Genomic DNA, 23,589 nt, shown 5'->3' on the forward strand with positions numbered 1-23,589 from the left:
ATTGTCACCACATAAAGAGTACCAAAATAATAAAGTTATTTACAACTCAACACTTTTCCTTCTATTCCAGTCAAACAAACAAAAGCACATAATTTAAAACATCCCCTTCACAGGCGCCTGGGTGGCTCAGTGGGTTGAGCCTCTGCCTTGGGCTCAGGTCATGATCTCAGGGTCCTAGGATCCAGTGGCAGACTCTGCTCAACAGGGGGCCTGCTTCCTCCATCCCCCTCTGCCTGCCTCTCTGCCTACTTGTGATCTCTTTGTCAAATAAATAAATAAAATCTTAAGAAAAAAAAAAAAAACCCTCACCCTTTTTTTGCCACCTTTAAGCCACTTCCACCAGAGCATGAGAACTCAATCTAACTCTGGCTTACATAGGCTGTGGAGCACTATAATTATTTTTTTCATTTCCTTCTCTTTAAAAACCAGAATATGGGGGCGCCTGGGTGGCTCAGTGGGTTAAGCCGCTGCCTTCAGCTCAGGTCATGATCCCAGGGTCCTGGGCTAAAGCCCCACATTGGGCTCTCTGCTCAGCGGGGAACCTGCTTCCTACTTCCTCTCTCTCTGCCTGCCTCTCTGCCTACCTGTGATCTCTGTCAAATAAATAAATAAAATCTTTAAAAAAAATAAAAAATAAAAACCAGAATATGTAAACTCTTCCAAATTAATAAAAAAAATTAATTAAAAACCAGGTTATCTAAATCCACTATAATAAACTAAATACTGCTCTACTCTCAGCATTAAAAGGCAAAAGTTTCAGGAATTCTACTTTACCCAAGATGTTTCTCATGGTTCTAGTCTGAATCCAATGATATATAATATGGGCCCACTCACAATATATCAAATCCAATTAGCTGCCTTGTTCTAGAATCTGCTAATTTGAAAGAAAGCAGGAAAAAAAATCCTGTATGATTACCAACCTTTTTAAAGGAAATAATTCTTTAATTTCAATAAGCTCAACAGCAATTTAATAAAAATCTCATTTTCTTTTACACAACTACTCTGATAATCCAGTTCCATCTCTGGGTCTGACAAATTATAAATGATATAATTCAGTAAGGATTCACTCTTTCAACATTGTCATACAAATGCTTTTTTAATCATGAGGCTCCCCTTGATTTCAAAGAAGGGTTAATTTCACTTGATCTTCATTATTTTTTTGCATCCTTATAAGACACAGCAATAGTTCTGAAAGTGTGAGCCTTGGAATAGCAAGCAGCAGCAATAGCAACACCTGGGAACTTACTAGGAATGTAAATTCTTGGGTCCTACCCAAAATCCAATTGAATCCAAGCCCTCCAGGTAGCTGTGGTGCATGTTAAATTTAGTCTGATAATCACCAATCTAGATACCAAAAAACTTAATTACATTTTAGAAAATCTTTTGACAAAGGTCTACCAAGAACATATTCTTAGAATTTGTCTTTGCTCCAAAATTTCAAGTAATGGGCTTACCAGTCTCCTAACAGAAGAGATTATAGGAGGTACCTGGAAGTTTTGTGAAAAACACTTGCTTTCTTTAATACATAATGGTCTTATTTGAGCTGTTAACCCAAGGCAGGCAAGCAGTCTCCCTTCTTACCTAAATATTACTGCAAGGCGATCTAAGAACACAGTGGGATCTGAGGATATACCATTGCTGGGCTCCTGAGACAACAGCTGATGAGACAGAGAGGTGTCAATACTGTGTTGTTACACATACATACCTACAGCAAACACTGCAGATATGCACCCTTATACATCAACCTCCCTCCCAATCTCTGCTTATTTCCCTATAAGAGATTCCCAATAGTTACTCAAATGGTGCAAACTTTTAAATTCATATTGTCATATTACTTTCCTTCATCTTACTGCATCATGGCTAAGACTACATAATAAAACACTTTTATTACATTATCACTGTGGAGTGGAAAACAGTATTATTTAATGTTTTCCCATTTACGTTCATAATGACCAAGACATTATATACATTGTATGTTACAGTACAGACAATAGGTAACATTATTATATAATCTGTATCTTTATTTCACTTTCTATTAGGACACTTTTTTCCTTTCTTTTTTTATTACACTTTAAAATGACTAAGGCTTCACAATGTATTTTAAGAGAGATAGCAAGTTGCTTCTTATTCTTTCCTAAAATTTCTTAAATGCTCCTACCAGCATATGATTAGAGATAAACTTTAGAATCATTATGTTGAGTTCTCCTATTACTGCACTATAAATTTAACTTGAGAAGAGCTGACATCTTTACAATATTCTTGAAAGAAATATGGTAGATTATGGTTTTGATTCTTAACTTGAATGCTATTTTCCCCATTATATCTTCTAAATTCTATTACTGATAGTGAAAATCTACTGATTTTAGAATACTTATTCCTTGTATGCAGCTCCTTTGATAGACTGATTAATTTTAATAACTTTTTAGTTCATTCTCTTGGCTTTTGTAAGTAGATAAAGGATCACTTGTATATTCTGTCCTTTCCTTTCTAACATGTAAACATCATAAATATGTACTAAAACCTCTTCTGTAACTGGACTCACCTTCTTCAATGCCATAACCTGAACAGAACATAGTTCACTAAGGCATTCAGTAATCTTATCCAAAGGTAACCTGGCTAGGACAAGCGCTGTCCCTGCAAGACAAAGAAAAATACAAGTAAAATAAACGCTAAACTGAGGTAATTCATTGGTCTCCATCATTTGACTAACAGAAAAGGTTGGCTGGTTTCATTCTTTTAAAAAGCTCAACACTGCTTCTTTAGTTAAAGTATTTTGTTATTTAGGCTGGTTTCTCTTTATTTGGCTTAGACAACAAAGTGACCTTCACACTAACATTTATAACTGAAGTTAATATTAAATTCTCTCTCCTCAGCATCTATGGGTTTCAAGATGTTTAAATAAAACTCTTTTAATTCTTCAAGTACTTAAGAAAAAAAAATCTCCTTTACAAAGCCAATGCCAAAGCTATTTTTATATAGCATAGCATAATCGTTCTCAAACTTCCCAGAGGTTTAAGAAGAGCCTTTACTTTTGATAAGTACCACAGGCAATTCTTACCATCAAAGAGGTTTGAGAAATAGACACATTATTATTATTATTATTATTATTATTTTTTGTAAGAATGGGCTGAAATTGGGGCACCTGGGGGGCTCAGTGGGTTAAGCCTCTGCCTTCAGCTCAGGTCACGATCCCAGGGTCCTGGGATGGAGCCCTGCATTGGGCTCTCTGCTTGGCAGGGGGCCTGCTTCTCCCTACCCCTCTGCTGCTTCTCTGCCTATTTGTGATCTCTCTCTGTCAAATAAATAAATAAAACCTGTTTTTTAAAAAGGTAGACAAAAAAAGAAAGAGAGAAAGAAAGAGAGAAATGGGCTGAAATTAGAGATCGGATTCTAGTTATACCATAACAGAATCTATCAGCCAGGCAAGGTATTATCTCTGGGCCTCAGTTTCTTTATCTGTAAAATGAGGGCTTTGAACAGAAGAATAAGTTAAGTTTGCCTTTTATTTTTTAAATAGTTGCAAAAGCCTCCACCACCTCTTTTTTTTATTAAATAAAAACCTTGGAACTCCAATAAAATAGGTAAAAAAAAAATGTAGCTAGTTTAAAGTGGGAATAGAAGGTCCAGACCCTTCTCATTCAGCCTTCCTCTTGTCATAATTCCCACTGAAGTCTGAAGCATCTCCCCCAGATCCAAAGGATTACATATTAGCCTAGGTCCTTCCCAAGGTAAAGAAAAAAAATTCCATGACTGGTTTTTCTCATCTTCCATATTTCATTCAACAGAATGGTAATCAATCCATAAGTCTTCAAATATGAATTAAAAAACTAAATGATTTCGGGGCACCTGGGTGGCTCAGTGGGTTAAAGCCTCTGCCTTCGGCTCAGGTCATGATCCCAGGATCCTGGGATCGAGCCCCGCGTCAAACTCTCCGCTCGGCAGAGAGCCTGCTTCCTTCTCTCTCTCTCTCTCTGCCTGCCTCTCTGCCTACTTGTGATCTCTGTCTGTCAAATAAATAAAATCTTTAAAAAAAAATTTAAAAAAACAAAACAAAACAAAAAAAACCTAAATGATTTCTCCTGGTAGTCTATAAGCCATGGATGAGTTAGACTTATTTAAAACTATAGGGGAGAATCTAACTTAAATACGCTTTTTCTTTTTTTTAAGATTTTATTTATTTATTTGACAGAGATCACAAGTAGGCAGAGAGGCAGGCAGAGAAAGAGGGGGAAGCAGGCTCTCCACCGAGCAGAGAACCTGATGTGGGCTCAATCCCAGGACCCTGGGATCACGACCTGAGCGGAAGGCAGAGGCTTTAACCCACTGAGCCACCCAAGCGCCCCACGCTTTTTCTTTTTAATTTATTTCTACAGAAAAGAATGTTACTGAACTTTTTTTTTTTTTTTTTAAGTTGTATATATGGGGCACCTGGGTGGCTCAGTCAGTTAAGAGGCTTACCCTAGATTTTGGCTCAGGTCACGCTCTCAGGGCTGTGGGATGGGGCTCCAAGTCAGGCTCCCCACTCAGTGAGCAGTCTGCTTGGAATTCTCTTTCCCTCTCCCTGTTCACGTGCACTCTCGTTCTCTCAAAATACATTTTTTTAAAGATTTTATTTATTTATTCGACACATACAGAGAGAGGTGTGAAAGAGAGAGCACAAGCAGGGGACAGAGGAAAGGGGTGAAGAAGGTTCCCTGCTGAGTAGGGAGCCCACTGTGGGGTTCAATCCCAGGACCCTGGGATCATGACCCGAGCCAAAGGCAGATGCTTAACCAACTAAGCCACTCAGGCACCCCATAGTTGTATCTTTTTTTACCCCATAGTTGTATCTTTAAAAAAATTTTTTTTTTAAATAAAAAGTTTTCTTTATTGAGAAGGTATCACTGATAAATGAGATGCCATCTAACTACAGGTTAGATGTCACTTTAGTATCAAGGTTAAATTTCACTAGAAAATTACAAGATAGCAGAAAAAGCACTAGCAGTAGCTCTATAGTAGGAATATTTGACTCTGATTCAATGTCTTATTATCTATGCCTATGAATGGAAACAATAAAAACCCATGCTACAAAAAGAAAATCTGTCTTGGAAAATGCAAATACACTAGCTGGAAAGGAACTTCATCATAGATATAGGAAAGAACAGTTCCCACACGAGAGGTCATTCAATCTAGCCAAGACTAACTTGTTTGCTACTCACAGAGGCTTAAATGATGCCACAAGGGTTGTATTACCCAGTCTTTTATTTGATATATCCTCAAACCCCTCTAACTGCCAGCTGTAAAGATTTCACTACCTCACAGGGCACCTCAATCTATTTTCAGAGTTTAGTAAGAAAGTGTTTTCTTTCTAAAGCCCATACATGTGAACAACTGACTACTACTCCTAAATCTATTCCTTCTTTTATAGCATAATCTTTCAAATATTTAAAAATAGCCATCATGCTTAAAGTCTCTTCTTTTTCCTAGTCCTAGTATCTCTAGTTCTTTGAACTTCATCACCACTCTCGCTACTTGCCTCTGAATAGGCAATCACTGAGCGTAAAGCTGATTCATAATGGTTAAATAAGACTAAGACACCAAGTTTCTATGGACAGGACTGATCCACACGAACTACCTTTAAATTTCCACCTACTGCTTTGGTATGGCAATACTATTTAGTCTCCTTTTTTATTCTTCCCCCAACTCTAAAAGAACTGTATTTAGTTCAAATGTGTCCTCACCACCCCAAAATTTAGGTCTATGCTATACACACTGTAAGCAGGTTGAAGTAGTTATACAGCCTTAAAGTATTCTAAGAAAAGAGTACATGTATATATCAACACCCTCCCCTGAGTGGAACGGTCAACTTTCTCCATCACTAAGTATACTGCAACTGAAAAACTGGGATCTGATTAGTATAAGATAACCCCCCAGAAGGGCTTAGAGATGTTCTTGGTTAATATCTGAAGTAAATACCTTTTAGCAAGCCCACAGCAGCTTCTGGAGACAACATGAAGGAATCAAGGGAACGGGCAATCTCCAGGAGTCCATTAAAGTGCTGAGCCATGTGGTCTCGGCAGACAGAGCAAATGTTATGAATGGCTTTGGCTGCAGCAGAAGCCAGAGGCTTTTCACACAGGCCCTTCATCAAATAGCCCAACACAGGGTCTAAGGAGAGACACCACACAGTAGAGATTACAGGTCTAAAACTCAAGGAAAACTTGTAGTTCCGTATAACAGAGGTTTATATTCCTGCCCCCACCCCGCTTTTAAGCAAAAGAACCATTTAAAAAAACGAAATGTGTTCAAACCCCAATACATAAAACATAAAAAAGGAGCTGATCTCACTGACATAGTGTCAGGGAGCCCTGAGTCCTATCTATTCACCTTCTATTTCTTTCCTCATGGCTAGGCCTTCACACAGCACAGTTTGAAAACCATGGGTGGATAAGGCCATCCATGTATTAAGAGTAAGGTAATATTAAGAAAGAATATAAAGCTCAGAGAGCTACCATTATTTATACTCAGAGATGAGTCACTATGTAAAAAACAGCCTATGTTAATCAGGACGACAGTTATCTAAGTGGACACTTTTATACTTGCTTCTTTATAGTTAGAAAAGGCCTTAAAAACATGCAGATTGAGCTTTAGTACTTCTGGAAAAACTATGCTTTACTTTTGTAGCAAGAATAACTGTTCCAAAGAAAATGATCTTAAAGGTGAATTTCTATAAAGTACATTCTTCTTATCTTTTACCTTACTTTATAAAAATCAGAATAATTTTCTATGGAAAAATCACATATGATTAAGGAACACTTTGAAAGTACATCAGAATAATCTCATACCAAACCAGAAAAGAAGGAATCAAAAGAATAATGTTGTAACATTAAAACGTTATCTCCATTTCCCATCTAATGACGAATATAATGCCCCAATCAGCATGAACCTCTGGTCCCCTCCACAAAAAGCAGTCTAAAACTTTAAAGCTTAGGAATCAGAAAAACTAAGTATAGAGTATAGGGAACTATAATGCTGTAAGCTTCTGTGATTCTCAAATGGGATATCCATTGTTTTAACTATTCTAAAGTAAGTACAAACATGGAGCAATTTGTCTTACTGCTGACGCACGTATTTAAATGAGATACTGCACGGTGGTACTGAGTGATAAGGTTTAACAAACAAACCCACTTTAGTTTCTTGTAGAAGAAACATTCAGAAAATAAAGTCAAATGCCGAGACAGATCACAGAAGTGAAGAATCTAAGAATTAGGAAACAGGTATTCTGAGAAAAATTTTCAATGGTATGTTGAACTTGAAAGTGTCTCAGCTATAATGTGAACATGTCTATCATACGCTCTATACACAGAAATAAGAAAAAAGAAACATCACTTTTTAAGCAACAGTTTTAAAACAATAAAAAAGATCATATGTAAGATAAAATCAAGCTGAAAATGGGTAATAGATGTATAATCCAGTAATTTCACTATTGGGTATTTAATCAAAAGAATACAAAAACACAAATTCAAAAAGATATATGTACCCCTATGTTTAATGCAGCATTATTTACAATAGCCAAATTACAGAAGCAACCCAACTGTCCACTGAAAGATGCATGGATAAAGAAGAGATATAAACACACGTTCATATACATGTGTGTGTGACACACAGATATATTAGTCATAAAAAAGAATGAAATCTTGCCATCTGCAACAACATGGATGGATCTAGAGAATATAATACTAAGTGAAGTAAGTCAGAGAAAGAGAAATACCATATGATTTCCAAAACAAAGGAAAAAAAAATTCTTAACTACAGATGATGATAACTGATGGTTATCAGAGGTGGGGTGGATGGAGGGGATGGGTGAGATAGGTGAAGGGGATTAAGAATACACTTATCTTGATGAGCACCAAGTAATGCACAGAACTGTTTAATCACTATATTGTACACCTGAAACTAATACAGCACTTGCGCTAACTATACTGGAATTAAAAAAAAAAAAAAAGATGGTAACATAAGCATAGAAATACATCAAACAATATGACAGACACAAGTTTGGGGGGTTTCTTAAAATTCTTAGAACCTATCAGTCCTGAGTATCAGGGAGGCTTAATACCTTAGATAAATTATTATTATTATTATTATTAATACCTTAGTTATTAGTTATTAATACCTTAGTACCTTAGATAAATTATTTACTCTCTTTGCATTTATCTGCAAAATGAGAGAGATAAAAGAAATGATTTCTACCCTTACTTTTGATTCTAAAGTTACTTTGTATAATCTTTAGTTATTTTTTCAAGCCAATAAGGGCATCTAGAGTTGAGACAATTCAACATTCCTTTCATTTTAATTTGTACTTATTTTGTCTCAAATGATAATCTTGGTTTTTAAAAGAGTATTTAATGCTGAAAAATACTTTGCTTTAGCCTATTAATAGCATCTAAGTTAGAACTACAGGGAGTCTGATTAGTTCAAGCATGTGCCAAAGACTAACAGAAAAATTCATCCCGAAGCAGACTACTAGAAGCAAACTGTTTCCCTTTCTAGAGATCTAATCTTTAAAGATCCTTCTTTCAAGAGATGACCAGTTTACAAATGTGTCAACTAAGCAACAGCTCATAATACAGTATTTACTCTGTCTAGAAACATTCTACCTATCAATAAAAATAAAGAACAAAAGAACAAGAGCGAAAGTAAGAAAGAAGAAGAAAATCAGAAAAATCACTCTCAGTAGCTGCGAAGAGTGAGTTCACACATACCAAGGAACTGAGGATTTCGATCAACCACTTCGCTCATCTCTCCAACCAATTCAATGCTGGTGTATCGCACTGCTGTATGTACAGTCTCTGGAAGGCGGACGACTCCTTCTAGGACCTCCACCAGTGTTGGATTATTCTCCCTAAGTACAAAGGTAAGTACTCACAGTTACTGATTTCAGAGGTTAGATTCTGGCCTAATAACAGGCTGTAAAAAGACAAATCATTGCTAAAGGGCTTTTTTCTAAACACATAACCATTTGGATGAAAGTGCTTAACACTTGGTATGAAAGTTTTTTAAATCCTCAAAAAAAGGCAAAAAGATAGAAACAGCAGATACTGTTTCACGAGAAGCATACTGCTCCTTAATCTTCTAAATGCCAATAAAGTATCTAAAGAAACATCCTGCTATCAGATTATGTTCTTCAAATTGGAGAGGCAGGCATTTACTGTGGATGCATGTCTTCTTTTAAAGAATCCATTTTAGTTATTCTTATATCTGCAGTACCTAGAACAGTGCCTGGCACATAGTGGGCACTCAATAAATATTGCTGCATGGCTAAATGAATGAATGAATAATTCTCACAGACCACTTGCTATTAGTTCTTCTCCAAAATATTTCTTATAGCTGGATACTGGAAATTTTAAGCACAGGTAAGTACGGGTGGGCCAGCTCCCTAACTAAAGGAACAAGAATACAAGCTGCAAGAACAGGAAAAGGTGACCTGACTTGGAACATGAGGGAAAATTAAAGTTAACCAAATACTCTCCATGGCTCCAAGAATTTCTTTTTCCCCTTTTCTTGTCTTTTTTCCACTCCCCAAGAATATTGGCTGAAATTCTTTATGCCCCCATAGTGGTAGGCTATAATACAGAAACAAAAGATGTTTAAAATCCAAATAATGTCCTGGATTAGAGCAAAAGCACTCCATGCTGATGAACTAAGTCTAAGTCCTTCATATACACTAAAAAAATTGTAATCATGCAGTTGGCTTCAAATGTGGATTAAAAAAAAAAACACAATGTAAAATCTTCTCTCATTTATGTATTATGTTTCCTGAGAGCACTAAGCTAATTTTTGAGACTCTCTACCCATCCTTTTTCACACCAACACATATCAGAATAGAAGTGATTTCAATAATCCTCAGACTATCACTGAAGGTTCCAAAAGATACCAAAATGAATGTAATAGCAAATAATATGGTATGTAATTCAGGATCAATACATCTTTTTTTTTTTTTAATTTATTTTTTAAAGATTTTTTTTCTAAAGATTTATTTATATGAGAGAGAGAGAGAGAATGAGAGAGCAAGAGAGAAGGGGAGGGTTAGAAGGAGAAGTAGACTCCCCACTGAGCAGGAAGCCTGATGCAGACTCGGTCCCCGGACTCCAGGATGATGACGTGGGCCAAAGGCAGTTGCTTAACCAACTAAGCCACCCAGGCATCCCACCCAGGACCAGTACATCTTAATAGAGAAAAGCAAACTTAGTCTATTCTCCTTGAACATTTACTGGATTAGAAACAATGTAAGATTTCACTGACTCAAGTCTAAAAGGCAGCTAAGTAAGAACCTCTATACTTTTCATAAATATATGCCTTAACCATCTCTCTAACCAAGGCTTGGAATAGGGCGCAGTTGCAGGTGTCTGATCACAATACAAGAAAACCTGATAGATACTATCATCAATTTATAAACTCACAGCACAAAGTAAATTCTGTTTTTAGGAATTCATATTAAAATCATAAATAAAATTTCTATGCTACTCAATTAGAAATCAAATTCTGGTAAAAAAAAAAAAATCAAATTCTAGTAACTTAAAGATTTCCATGGCAATAACAAAAATAGTAATTGCTCCTTAGATTTTGCTACACTTTTAAGGTGAAATGGTACCTATCTTGCCTTTCTAAAACTCACAAATGATTCTCTAAGGCAGACAAAATGGAGAACAATATGATGAAATATTTGTGAGGATAACTTACCCAAGGTCCAAAAGCAGATGAGAGCTACTCAGTGCCTATTCAACTGCTTTTAAGCAAGCACCAACAATTTAACAGCCTAACAATTTTTTTATTATATCAACTTTCACAAGGGAGCCTCAGCTGGAAAAATAAATCAGCATTATCTTCCTAACATCAAGAACAAAATAATTTTAACTCTAGGATATGTGATTATGAGTATCAGCAATGCATGCTACTCTGGAATACACTCTACAAGTCAGACGACTAGGCAGTATTATAGAAGTTCTAAGTGTTTCCAAACATATAGCACAGGAGAAAAATGGTGTAATTTTCCTTCCTTTGATATTCAGAGTTCCCACAAAAGACTTATTAGACACTCACGGATCAACACTCTTTGCTATAGCAGCCATGATAAAGAGAACCGCTTCTGTCACCTCCCAGGGTGGGTTGCCTTCTTTCAGAGTAGAATATAACTAGAGAAGAAGAGGTGGATTATGGATCCATTAAAAGGAAAACAGAATAGAATTCCAAAACAAACAAAACAAAAAATCCTTTTAGTTAAAATAAATCCAGCCCCTCATTTCTAAATCTAAGTATCTCTCAGAGCCAGGGGAGAAAATTAACTCCTTTTTCACATCTTCACTAACTAAAAGTAACTGCTATTTTAATATCTGAAATAAAACCAGTTAGATTCCCCAAGAATGTATCAAAATTATCATCTGCCCCAACAAAATGAGTATTATGGAAACGCAAACATATTACATGAGTGTCTTCTTATGATCCCTACAATAACTGATAAATACATAAATACACTTAAAATGAAATACAATATAAATTTATTATATATGTATTGATTTTAACACTTCTACTGTTTTAAAGACTTATCCGCATCAACACTAATAGTACAGATTAAATTCTTAAAAAGCAGCTATTTAGAATACCATATCCAAGCAAGGAGAGGAAAAAAAGGAGACCAAGCAGAATACTCAAAGATGTTCTAGTCCAGAAATTTCCCAGGATATATCCATCTGATTGGGTGTTAGTCTAAGTAAGATTTCTGTAGTCAAATAACAAACACTGCTAAGTAAGATAAAATTAAGTAATTCTCTTGTAGGACTTTACCGAGCCTTTAACACTGTTTAAGTCATTTCCCAATGTTAATTGAGGATTCTACCCTGATGAATATCTCCTATGACTGGTGTTCCACAGAATACATCTTACACAACACCGACAATTTAAGTAAATTTGTAAACTGAGATTTGAAGAACAAGTAACTTGCTCAAAGCCACATAGCGAATGACAAAGAGCTGAAATGTGAACACAGGTCATCTGCCTGTGATCTGGTGATCTCACTGAATCTGCTTTCTAAGAATCTCCGACCCCTGGTAATTAGATCAATAAACACACTTTGTTTAATATAAAGAAAAACAGATATAATTTAATGAAGACTTTCCAAATCAAATTATACCCCCAAATATACAAAATGGCTGGGTTACCAAAAAAATAAAATAAAGGTTAGTTCGATATTGCTGATAAAGTATCAAAACTACTATATTTCAGAGCTTAGAGTGTGATCCAGGAATATGAGAACTGCCTAAAATTATGCTAACGTTAAGTGATGTGGAATGGTGATGATTGCAACCTTATGAGGTAAAATATTACTCACTGTCAGGAAAATCACAGGACTATGAATCTTCTACTCTAGTATAGTCACCTCTGGGATGAAACTGCACAGGAATCTAACCATAAGTGTGGGCAAAGGAAATGCCAAATAACTAAGAGAGTTGCCAGGATTCGGTACATAATTAATAAAGCAGAAAAACTTGCCTATTTTTCCTGGCTAGGTCCAAGTTCCCTATAAATACCTTGGGGTCTTAAGGTTTATCTATGATTTTCCACTCTGACTGGACAAGCAGAACAGCTTTCAACAGCAAGAATCATAGGAGTAAACCATAACTGAACCATCCAGAGACTGCATTTGGCTTGCTTGTTAAGATAATAAATAAACCAAACTACTATATGCCAGGCAGTGTGCTAGGCACCTGCATATCTACTCTCCCACTAAGCCATTAAAATTTAAGAAAAAGATGGAATATTTATAGGAGACACCAAAGTGAACAAAACTCAAGTGATAAGTAAAACTGGTAAAAATCTCCAAATGGACTTACCTGAGCAAAACACTCCATAGACCCAATCAAGAAAATCAAGTCTTTCACCAGATCTGAGACCCTCATCCGAAACTCTCCGAAGTCATCAGTCTCCTCAGGAACCCCCTCCTGAAATTTCAAGTCAAATAACATTTCTTTTAAACTTATCATAAGGCTTTAACAGACCTCTATAAAAACAAGAATAAAGAAAAAGCCATTAAACAGTTCAGTCCCAATGAACAAGAGATAAGTTGCCTAAACAAAGGTTATTTTAATATACAAGGTCTCTTAAACTTTTAGGTAAGTCAAGTCAATACAACCTAACCTCTATCTTTACTATGAGAAACTGTTCTTCCTTTTCCCCCATATTTCCAAGCCACACATTGCTCTGTTGTTGAAAAATTTGAGTGGTCAGAGTGGGAAATAACCTGGAAGAGGTGATAATTTAAGAGTATGTAAGTTTATCTTATTTTCAGTACTGAATATGTCCTTGAAGCTTCATGGTTCAACATTTACCAGAATCAGTCATTTCCACAACAACTAGATACAGAATAGAATTTTAGACTTTTAAAAAGAATATTATATGGGTAGACAGATATATCAAAAACACATAAGTATAGAAAAATATTAACAGTACAACGTAGGTATAGGGATACAGACAGTCAATATAAAATTTCACCTTTGTCAAATATTTGAAATTTTTCATTAAAAAAATACAGAGGTTGGGGTGCCTGGGTGGCTCAGTGGGTTAAGCCTCTGCCTCGGGCACAGGTCATGATCTCAGGGTCCTGGTATCAAGCCCTCCATCAGGCTCTCTGCTCAGCAGGGAGACTGCTTCCCCTTCTCTCTCTCTGTCTCTCTGCCTACTTGTGATCTCTGTCAAATAAATAAATAAATAAAATCTTAAAAAAAAAAAAAAGGAAATAGATCATTTACATTTCACGCTTTCAATTGGGAGATGGTTAAGGGCATGTATAAAAAACTTTATCCATGACTATCTGGAAAACAGCCCTAATACTACTGAGAACTGCTGATCTAGTCCAAACTCCTTGTTTTAAGATGAAGATATTAAAAGTCAAAGAATGAGAAGGAAATGATGGCTATCCTGAGATAGGGAATTATAAAGTACCCCATAAGGACACCTGGGTGGCTCAGTCATCAAGTATCTACCTCCAGCTCAGGATCCTAGGGTCAGGATCAGGATCCTGGGATGGATCCTGGGATCGAGCCCTGCACTGGGCTCCCTGCCCAGTGGGAAGCCTGCTTCTCCCTCTCCCACTCCCCATGTTTGTGTTCCCTCTCTCACTCTCTTTATGTCAAATAAATAAAATCTTTAAAAAAACATACAAAAATAAAGCACCCCACATATTACAAAGCACTCATATATCCACAAGTATAAGGAACTGCCACAAGGGAAAGGGTGCCAGGGAACTAGCAAAAGAAGAATGGGATCCAGCCAAGTACAGCCAACTGAAACCAGAGACCCTGCTTTTATTTACCTATCAGGCTTCCATGTAAGATGTAGATGAAGATAGAACTCCTCAGTTAAATAACAAAAAAATAAAGGATGAAAACCCCTACACTAGACCATCACTAAGATTCTTTGAAGATGCAAAATACCATGACTCAACAATGTTAACGTTAAACTGAAGAGAACAGAAACAGTTATATAGTTTTCACATCAGATCTAATTGTGAGCAATGAGAAAAAACTCCAAGTCTTGAGTTAGAAGAATTAGAACTAACCAACCAATCAAAAGGATGCTGTAAGATTTAAGAGACTAAGCAAAGTACGAAAGTTAAAGAGTTTTCTAATCGACTATTTTATGGTATTTCTAGTATGTATTCTTCCAAGCTAGTAGATGATTTCTCTATATTCTTTTTTAAAGTTGGTTCTTTTTTTTTTTTTTAAAGATTTTATTTATTTATTTATTTGACACAGAGAGAGAAAAAAATTGCTAAATTTTTTTCATTTAGCAAATAGCTAAATGCTATTTCAACAGTCATCATTTTGCATAATGGTCCATCAAGCTGCAACATCCTAATTTATGTAACTCTTCTTATATTGTTGTACATGAGTTTACCCTTTTTTTACTTTACAGATAATGCTTTATACCTAAAAGAACTATTTTTTTCTCTTCAGCAGAATTACTTAAGGTGAATTTCAAGGAAAGAACTTACTTCTTTCTATATAAGCCTTATACTCACTCTTCATTACACTGGTGTTGATTTCTTTAGTGTACGCTACAGAGTGACAGAAAACCTGCAAATTCCATTAGCTTTATTTTCTTATCTTTTTAGTTCATTTTTAAATTGGGACTGAAAAGAGAAGGAAATTAAGATCTGAAGAAGTGGAGAAAGGAACTTACATGGTCTGGTTCTAGCTGGCAGTGCCGAGCCAAGGCGTGAAGCAGCCTCTGAATGTAAGCTTTGAAGATTCCATGAATAACTTCATCATTAGTTTTGTACAAATGCTCCCCGAGTCGGTACCAAAAGTTAAAGGAAATTTCGACTACCTGTCAAATTGAAAAAGAGAAAAGGAAAAGAAAGTTGATTTTTGATTCAAAAAAGGAATGACATATGAAGACAGTTTTATTAGTAGAACCATACAGGAAAGAAGATATAATCTAAAATAATACAAGGAGAACCAGTTAAGAAGCCACCTGTTCTCTAGCAGATTTATTACTATCCTACCCAACTATCTTCCCATGATAGGCCCCAAACTCCATTTACGATAACTGGGAGTACAGTCTTTAGCTGATAACTTCTCCAGCAGCAGAAAGGATTCTGAATTTAGAGAAAGAGATACAGAAATGGGAAGTCTCTTTTAAATATTTTTTTCTCAAATCAAAAATCATTTCAGGGGCGCCTGGATGGCTCAGTGGGTTAAGCCTCTGCCTTCAGCTCAGGTCATGATCTCAGGGTCCTGGGATTGAGCCCGGCATCAGGCTCTCTGCTCGGCAGGGAGCCTGCTTCCCCCTCTCTCTCTGCCTGCTTCTCTGCCTACTCGTGATCTCTCTCTGTGTCAAATAAATAAATAAAATCTTAAAAAAAAAATCATATTCATGTTTGAGATTAAAACACCTCTTGACAGGGGCGCCTGGGTGGCTGAGTCAGTTAAGGGGCTGCCTTCGGCTCAGGTCCTAATCCCAGGGTCCTAAGATAGAGCCCCACATGGGGCTCCCTGCTCAGCTGAATGTCCACTTGTTCCTTTGCCCAACTCCATGCTTGTGTTTGAGCTCTGAGATAAATCTTTCTTAAAAAAAGAAGAAAAAGAAAAAATACCTCACTTCTTGACAGACAAACCATCTGCAAATCCCTGAACATACCAACCTTGTGTCATTTTTACTCACCTGCTTTCCTGAGTGGGACTGAAAAGGTACAAAAAGTCTGGAACTTTATCCACAGCTTATCTTACTTATTGCACTATTTAAAGGAGTGATAATCATTACACAGTGAACACTGGGAATGCTACTCCCAGAAATGTTTTGTGTTTCATCCAAATTTAGATACCCTCATGAGATCAAGTCAAACAAATAAACATTATTTGAATGTTTATTATTTGAATAAGAGCAAAAGAGGTACAGGGCTGTGCTCCTCCCTAATAAGAGAGGCCCTATCATCCTTTTCCCATCAAAGATCCAAAACAGACCTATTTAAAATAATACCCAATTTGGGAGTTCTTTCTCACTTCTTATACTATTAAGAGGAGGTAAAACTTCTTGAATACACAAGAGTTTAAAAAATCTAGCCAACTTTTTAAAGAGGTAGGGTATTGTAGAGATTTTGGAAAAGAGTAGACTTTTAAATCCTTTCAATCCCTTTCTCATTCCCACTCACAATTTGGAGAAAAAATTCTGGGTATTAGGACTGGTACAGTTAAGATTTTATTGGTTTTGTTTTGTTTTTAGCTACAACTACAAAGTTCTAAAAAGAATAACTGGACCTAGAGAGGGGGCTCAGTTAAAAGGTAGAAAGCTTTCTTCCTAATAGGTTCCCTGAGGTGCCTATAGCAGTCAGCCCAGCTAACTAGGTAAGAAAATAGAGAATAGAAATTTTTTTTAGAATTAGAATATTTAGAAAATAGAAAAGATTCTATGGAATAGAAAAACCCAAACATAATTTAGAAAGAAAAAACTCTAATACAGAGGAAACCATCACGTCACACTAATTAAATATAAGACTACAGTCTCCCACAAATAAAAAGCTATGACACAAGGTGTCAAAGGGATGTAGGTAATACGCAACATACAACTTAGAGAAAAATGGGTTTAGCATAATATAAACACTACCTCGTATTGAGGATGTCCTGCACAAATAAGCAGCAGTTCCAGAGTTCGTAGGTCGCCAAGACCTTGGCCTGGAGTACAAACAATTTTTTCAAGAAAAGTTTCACACAGTTCAGTGAAAATACGGCAGTAATTCAGAACTCTGCAGATGAAAGAGTAATGAGAGTACCGAGTCAGAAATCTGTATATGTACATACTCACAGACATACTTAAATAAATAAAAGGATCCTCAGCCTAAGGGACATGTAGTGATTACTAGCTCTGCTGTATCAGAATCTCCCTAACAGCCACTTTTTCTTATCATATATTTTTATACATATAAGCAAATGACTCATAAGTCAGTTCAAATTCTCAATTACTAAAACATATGAATAAAATCCTTATCAAATTACACTTGATACTCCGAAGTTCATCCCTAATTCTTAGAGCCTTTTTCTTTGTGAGTGGAAAAAATTACTACTTTCTATGATTTCAACCTCTCCCGCATCCATTTTCCACTTCAGGTTCAGTCAAGAACAGAGCATCTTTAGGATATGGTGTCTGTATTTACCCAGAGTCATTAAAAAATCATGAAGGATGGAATCCAGGGCTACTGCCTTAAATAATCACTCACTTGTCTAAATCTTCACGTGCCACAGCCATGTGATAAGCAGTCTCCAATGTTAGGACTCCTTGAAAAAGCTGCATGGCTAATGGCAAGTTAGTCTCCACATTCTCAATGGCATAGAGAGCTGAGCACACACAATCTGAAGCAGCTTCGTGTAGGTTGGATGAGGTCTTATCCTGTTGCTGGGAAATGGCAGGAACAGGGAAATAAGATGAATGGTCATTAAGCTGTAAACCAAGTGCTAGCAAAACAATTATAGCCTGTTTCTGAACATGTACTTTAAATGCATGAAGCCTGAAAGGTCATGTCCTTCACCAAGATAATATTCATCAGTCTTCCTGTCTATTTCCCTATATGCCAAAAAAAAAATCAGCCTTTTTGTACCCCATTCAGTCACATGACTTCTAAAATTCCATGGTGGGTCCCCCCACACACACCAGCCCCTCCAAATGTAATGCAATGTGTTCCCTACCCTGTTTTGGTCTGTGAAAATCTTTCCCATCCTTTTTTGATATTCAAGTACTATTTAAAATGAAAGGGTCTGGGCTGTTTGGGTGGCTCAGTTGGTTAGGCGCCCGACTCTTGGTTTCACCTCATGTCATGATCTCATGGCTTGTGGGACTGAGCCCCACGTTTGCTTCCAAACTCAGCGCCAAGTCTCCCTGGGATTCTTTCCCACTCCCTCCCCCTCTGATTCCCCCCTCCCTGGCACACATCCTCGTTCCCTGAAATAAATTAATAAATATTTTTTTAAAAAATAAAATAAAATCAAAGGGTCCTACAAGTCTCAAATACCCACACCTACCTAACATATCATCATATTTCAGAATACCAAGGTTCAAAAGAGATTCTTAAAGCTTCTGGGAATGAGAGAAGGTAACTTTGAAAGGAGCAAATCAGTTATTTAGATTCTCATTAGCAATGATGCCTGCCAGTATATGAGAGAGAAAGACCTTGGAAATCTTGATTGAACCTAGAACTCTATACCTAGTTAAACCGCCAGTTAAGAATAAAAGCAAAATATAAATATTTCTCAGGAATACAAAAACTCGAAGTTTATTTCCCACATATCTTCCTGAGGAAGGTATCTGAGGACACTCAAAAAACAGTTAATCCAATCCAGAAGCACAGTAAAGAGAAGTTTCAGAACGACAGCTGGAAAGTAGATCTCAAGAACAATTGGGACAAATCGGAGTAGAGTTCAAACAGTGAGACCTTCAGGGTTTCTATTTAGAAGAGTACAGTTGAGAGAATGGATAAATTTAGTGAAGGCATTTTAGTCTTCTATGAATAATAAAAAACAAGGATATTTAGAATCGTGGGGAAGGAGCGATACAAGCAATACAAGGATAAATGCAAATTATTCATTAGATTATTCTTAGGTTGACAGCTGGATTCAAAAATACTTATTATTATTACTCTGTTTTAAAAGTTAAGTAAATGTCCATATTTATTTTTTCTTTTTTTTTTTTAAGATTTTATTTATTTATTTGACAGACAGAGATCACAAGTAGGCAGAGACGCAGGCAGAGAGACAGGAGGAAGCAGGCTCCCCGCTGAGCAGAGAGCCTGATGTGGGGCTCCATCCCAGAAGCCTGGGATCATGACCTGAGCCAAAGGCAGAGGCTTTAACCCACTGAGCCACCCAGGCGCCCCTCCATATTTATTCTTTTGTATATATATCCAGCATTACATTTGTAAAAGCTTTAAAAAAAAAAACAAACTATGGGAGAAAAGGCTATATATCTGTAATTGAGATGTGGTCCAAATATAAAGCAAGCTAAAATATGGCATGATTTTGAATCACTGAATGCATGTAAGAATGAGAATATATTTGACTCTGACTCTAAAACCACACTTCTATTAGTGGCAGAGGAGTCCTGACACTGGATCAGTGGAGAAAATAATATAATCCTGTCGCACTAGTTTGCTTGTTCCTTATCCTTATCCTTAATTCCCAGAAGTAACCACTGCATTGAGTTTGACGTGTATTCTAAGCTGCCCTCCCTTCATATGTAATCAATCATATTCATAAATTTTTAAAAAGTTTTTAAAAAGATTTATTTAGAGAGAGAGAGTGCACATGCACAAGCAGGAGGGGCAGAGGGGGAAGGAGAGGGAGCGGGAGAGAGAGAATCTCAAGCAGATACCCCATGGAGCACAGAGCCCGAAGCAGGGGTCAGTCTCATGACCCTGAGATCACGACCTGAGCTGAAACCAAGAGCTGGCTGCTCAGCTGACTGCACCATCCAGGTGCCCCTCATATTCATAAATTTTTAAACAAAAGTGGGATATTATTTATACTGACTACTCTTCCAAAGACATGAGACAAAGTGAACAGCAAAACAATTCTTCCAAAGACATGAGACAAAGTGAACAGCAAAACAATTATCAGAGTCCTAACTTCCCTGTCTTAGCTCCTGATGCAAGAAAGCAACATAAATATACTAACAACAATGAAACACCAAAATGCCTCCTAGAAGAATGTGCTTTCCTTTTCTTTAATTCACAGCAAAATCAACCCATTATCCATTATCATGCTACTATCTTCTAAATAACAGTGCACCAGCATATAACCAGTACACACAGAGCTTCTATATTAACACGACTTCATGGAAGGAGACTATCCAGGAAAATGAGACAATGTCACTCTCATCTCCAAACACCTGATCAATATGTACTTGAGACATTGCTGTTTCTTGTTCTAAAAACTAGTCTTAAAAAAAAAACAAAAAAAAAACTAGTCTTATTCTATGCACTCACTCACTCCTATCTACCAAGACAAAAGAATACAAAAAGAATGTATTACTAGATACTATTATTTTCAAAGCTTATGGAAAACATGCCCAAATATATAAAAAGATACTACTTTTTATCTCATTTATCTCAAAAGCCTCAAATCCAACCTGTACATACCCTGATGCTTAAGTAAACTATCACATCTACAAAGATAATATTCTGATCTGTAACTGTCTCAAAGACCCAATGACTATTATTCTATTTTTAAAACAAGAAAAAAACCCAATGGTTTTTTACTTGTTTAATATGTAAATCATTGGGGCGCCTGGGTGGCTCAGTGGGTTAAAGCCTCTGCCTTCGGCTCAGGTCATGATCCCAGGGTCCTGGGATCGAGCCCCGCATCGGGCTCTCTGCTCCGTGGAGAGCCTGCTTCCGCCTGTCCCTCTGCCTGCCTCTCTGCCTACTTGTCACCTCTGTCTATCAAATAAATAAATAAAATCTTAAAAAAAAAAAAAAAATTCTAATATGTAAATCATTGATCTACATGTAAAACTGCTTTCTTATTAAACTTAAATATATTCTATTCTGAGTATTAATACTCATACCTTCATTTGATACTTGGTAGTAAGGAAGAGACACGGCCACTTTCTTATTATACACCTTTCAATCACTATACAGAAATCTGAAAACACTACTATGTCCCAGAAGGTTAGTTACTACTGTGATTACATGGTAAAAATACTTTCAAAAACAAAGCCATTACTTACCAAAACCTCAAAAAGGAGTGCTAGTAACTTATTGTTAGCCATGAAGTTACTGTCCAAAACTCCTAGGTTAAACCAACTTCCTAAACAGCGAAAGACCTTCATAAGCATTTTCTCATCTGTTCCTGCTTTTTCTACACAGGTCATCTGAAAAGAAGGAAAAAAAAAGTTAAAATAATGCCAAACTTTGTATTTAAGCCATTATTACAATCACCTCTCAGGTACAATGATGAGAAGGAAAATAATACTAACGGTTAAGTGCTATTTTTTTTTTAAAGATTTTATTTATTTATTCGTCAGAGAGAGTTTAGAAGCATGAACAGCTGCAGGAAAAACAGGCAGAGCAGGCAGAGGGAGAAGCAGGCTCCCTGCTGAGCAAGGAGTCCAATGGGAGACTCAATCCCAGGACCCTAGGATCATGACCTGAGCCAAAGGCAGACCCTCAATGGACTGAGCCACCCAGGCATCCCAAAAGTGCTCTGAAAGTACCAGATGGTGCTCTCAATACTCTTAATTCATTAATCCCCACTAAAACTACAGTCAGGTACTATCTCCACTTACTCAACTGGGAAGCGGAGTACACAGAGACTGTAAATGTGTTTCAGAAATAAGGGTTTCTTGGATCCGTCTTCTGCATTAATGTAATCTCACCAAAGAAGTACCTTAAAGTAATATTCACCTACACAGTTGATTTTATAGAAAAACAAGATAGTCCTACTATTGTATGTCCCCATATGAAAAGCTGATGTTTCAGCTTCTGCGCTTGAATACACCAGCAAATACACCATTCTACAGAAAGTGACACTACTATAAATATGGTAGGTTGCTAAAAGAGATAAAATGAAAAGTCAGATGAAAACTCACTGTTTCTCTTTGCAAATTGTTTATGTGATGTATATTTTTTCCAAAGTAAAGTGTAATCCACCTTTTTTGGGTTTAAAAAAATGTCTAAAAATAATTTCTACAAGCAATGGGTCAGAAACATCATAACTGCTGTGGGGTTTGGGAAGCCTGTGGTGGAGGCATGGGATTATAGAATCCCACAGTGATCTAAATGTTGACTCTTATACTTCTAGGTAGCCATGCTCCTCCTATATTTACTGTATCAGGCAATTATGATTACGTTCTTCTCAATTAGTTTGAATTGTACTGAACTGAATTGAAATGAAAGAAGAAAAACAAGAATGCTTCAAGTACATTCATGGCAATCACACACATACTTGAATCCTTGAAGCTCTGGATGTGAAACTACACAACTGTTTTGGCCTTTATACTTCCTGAATGACATTTCAGTTTACTAAGATATGATGTTTACAAATGGAAGGACCAGACCATATATTCTAACTTCTGACTCAAACTTAAGGAACAGAATTTTGGAAAAAGCCTACATCTAAATCTAATTGCTTTGAAGAGAAAAAAATTCTGCTAATTAAATCAAACACATACCATAAAGCTTCAGAACTAAGAGTATGTTACCTTGAGTTCCTCTTTAAAAACTGTATTATTAAGAACTCTGTCTCTTAAAACAAGGCCTCAAAGCTGAAACATAAATGCCAGAAGAGTTTCCCAGTAAAAATACAGCAGAGGAAAATGGATTAACAAAATTAAGAATAAATGAAGGGAGAAAAACATATTAGAGTTCAGGCTCAGTTAAACTATAAGGACAAGAAGAAGAATATTTAAAACTTTTAAAAGTTTAGGGCGCCTGGGTGGCTCAGTGGGTTAAGCCGCTGCCTTTGGCTCAGGTCATGATCTCAGGGTCCTGGGATCGGGTCCCACATCGGGCTCTCTGCTCCGCAGGGAGCCTGCTTCCTCCTCTCTCTCTGTCTGCCTCTCTGCCTACTTGTGATCTCTGCCTGTCAAATAAATAAAATCTTAAAAAAAAAAAAAAAAAAAAAGTTTAACACAATGTTTGGGAATGGCTCCATTCTAATAGACCACAAAAGTATAATACTGACAAAATGGGATGGAATAGAATGAATAAGAGGAATGAGGGGGAAACAGCCAGCCTATTTTTCGTGGCAATTCTGGACTATTTCATTTTCTGGGTTCTGTAACATGACAAGCTATATGACAGAATTACAGACCTTTTTAAGTACCACCGGGACAAATTTTTCAGATTTCATTACAACAAATCAAGCTATTGTCTGTTGTCAATTATGAGGAAGTGTTAAGTCAAGCATATGCCTTGGAAGTCCAAGTGGCTGCTGCACTTGACCACTGATGCCTATGAGGACTGCAGTGTTGACTGGATTCTTTTGGCTTCACTTCAGTCCTTACAAAAAGAAAATAACAAGCTCAGGTCCCTTAACTCAAGTCATAGTCTGAGAACCAATGCTTCCACAA

The 23,589-nt window shown here is 36.7% G+C and overlaps 1 protein-coding gene across 1 annotated transcript in view; it reads right to left on the bottom strand.

Annotated features, from left to right (window-relative positions):
* Nucleotides 1-23,589, bottom strand: part of TNPO3 (transportin 3) — a 90,921-nt gene that overhangs the window by 24,857 nt on the left and 42,475 nt on the right. The window contains exons 5-14 of the mRNA XM_044246534.1: nt 21,247-21,390; nt 17,747-17,922; nt 17,137-17,275; nt 15,214-15,360; nt 12,867-12,974; nt 11,080-11,171; nt 8,742-8,881; nt 5,956-6,147; nt 2,543-2,634; nt 1,582-1,658 (exon numbers count right to left, since the gene is read on the bottom strand). Of these exons, the coding sequence (XP_044102469.1) occupies nt 1,582-1,658; nt 2,543-2,634; nt 5,956-6,147; nt 8,742-8,881; nt 11,080-11,171; nt 12,867-12,974; nt 15,214-15,360; nt 17,137-17,275; nt 17,747-17,922; nt 21,247-21,390 (1,307 nt within the window). The remainder of the gene's footprint in view (nt 1-1,581; nt 1,659-2,542; nt 2,635-5,955; nt 6,148-8,741; nt 8,882-11,079; nt 11,172-12,866; nt 12,975-15,213; nt 15,361-17,136; nt 17,276-17,746; nt 17,923-21,246; nt 21,391-23,589) is intronic.

The sequence above is a fragment of the Neovison vison genome, chromosome 4 (assembly GCF_020171115.1).
Source record: "Neovison vison isolate M4711 chromosome 4, ASM_NN_V1, whole genome shotgun sequence".
Classification (NCBI taxonomy): Eukaryota; Metazoa; Chordata; class Mammalia; order Carnivora; family Mustelidae; genus Neogale; species Neogale vison.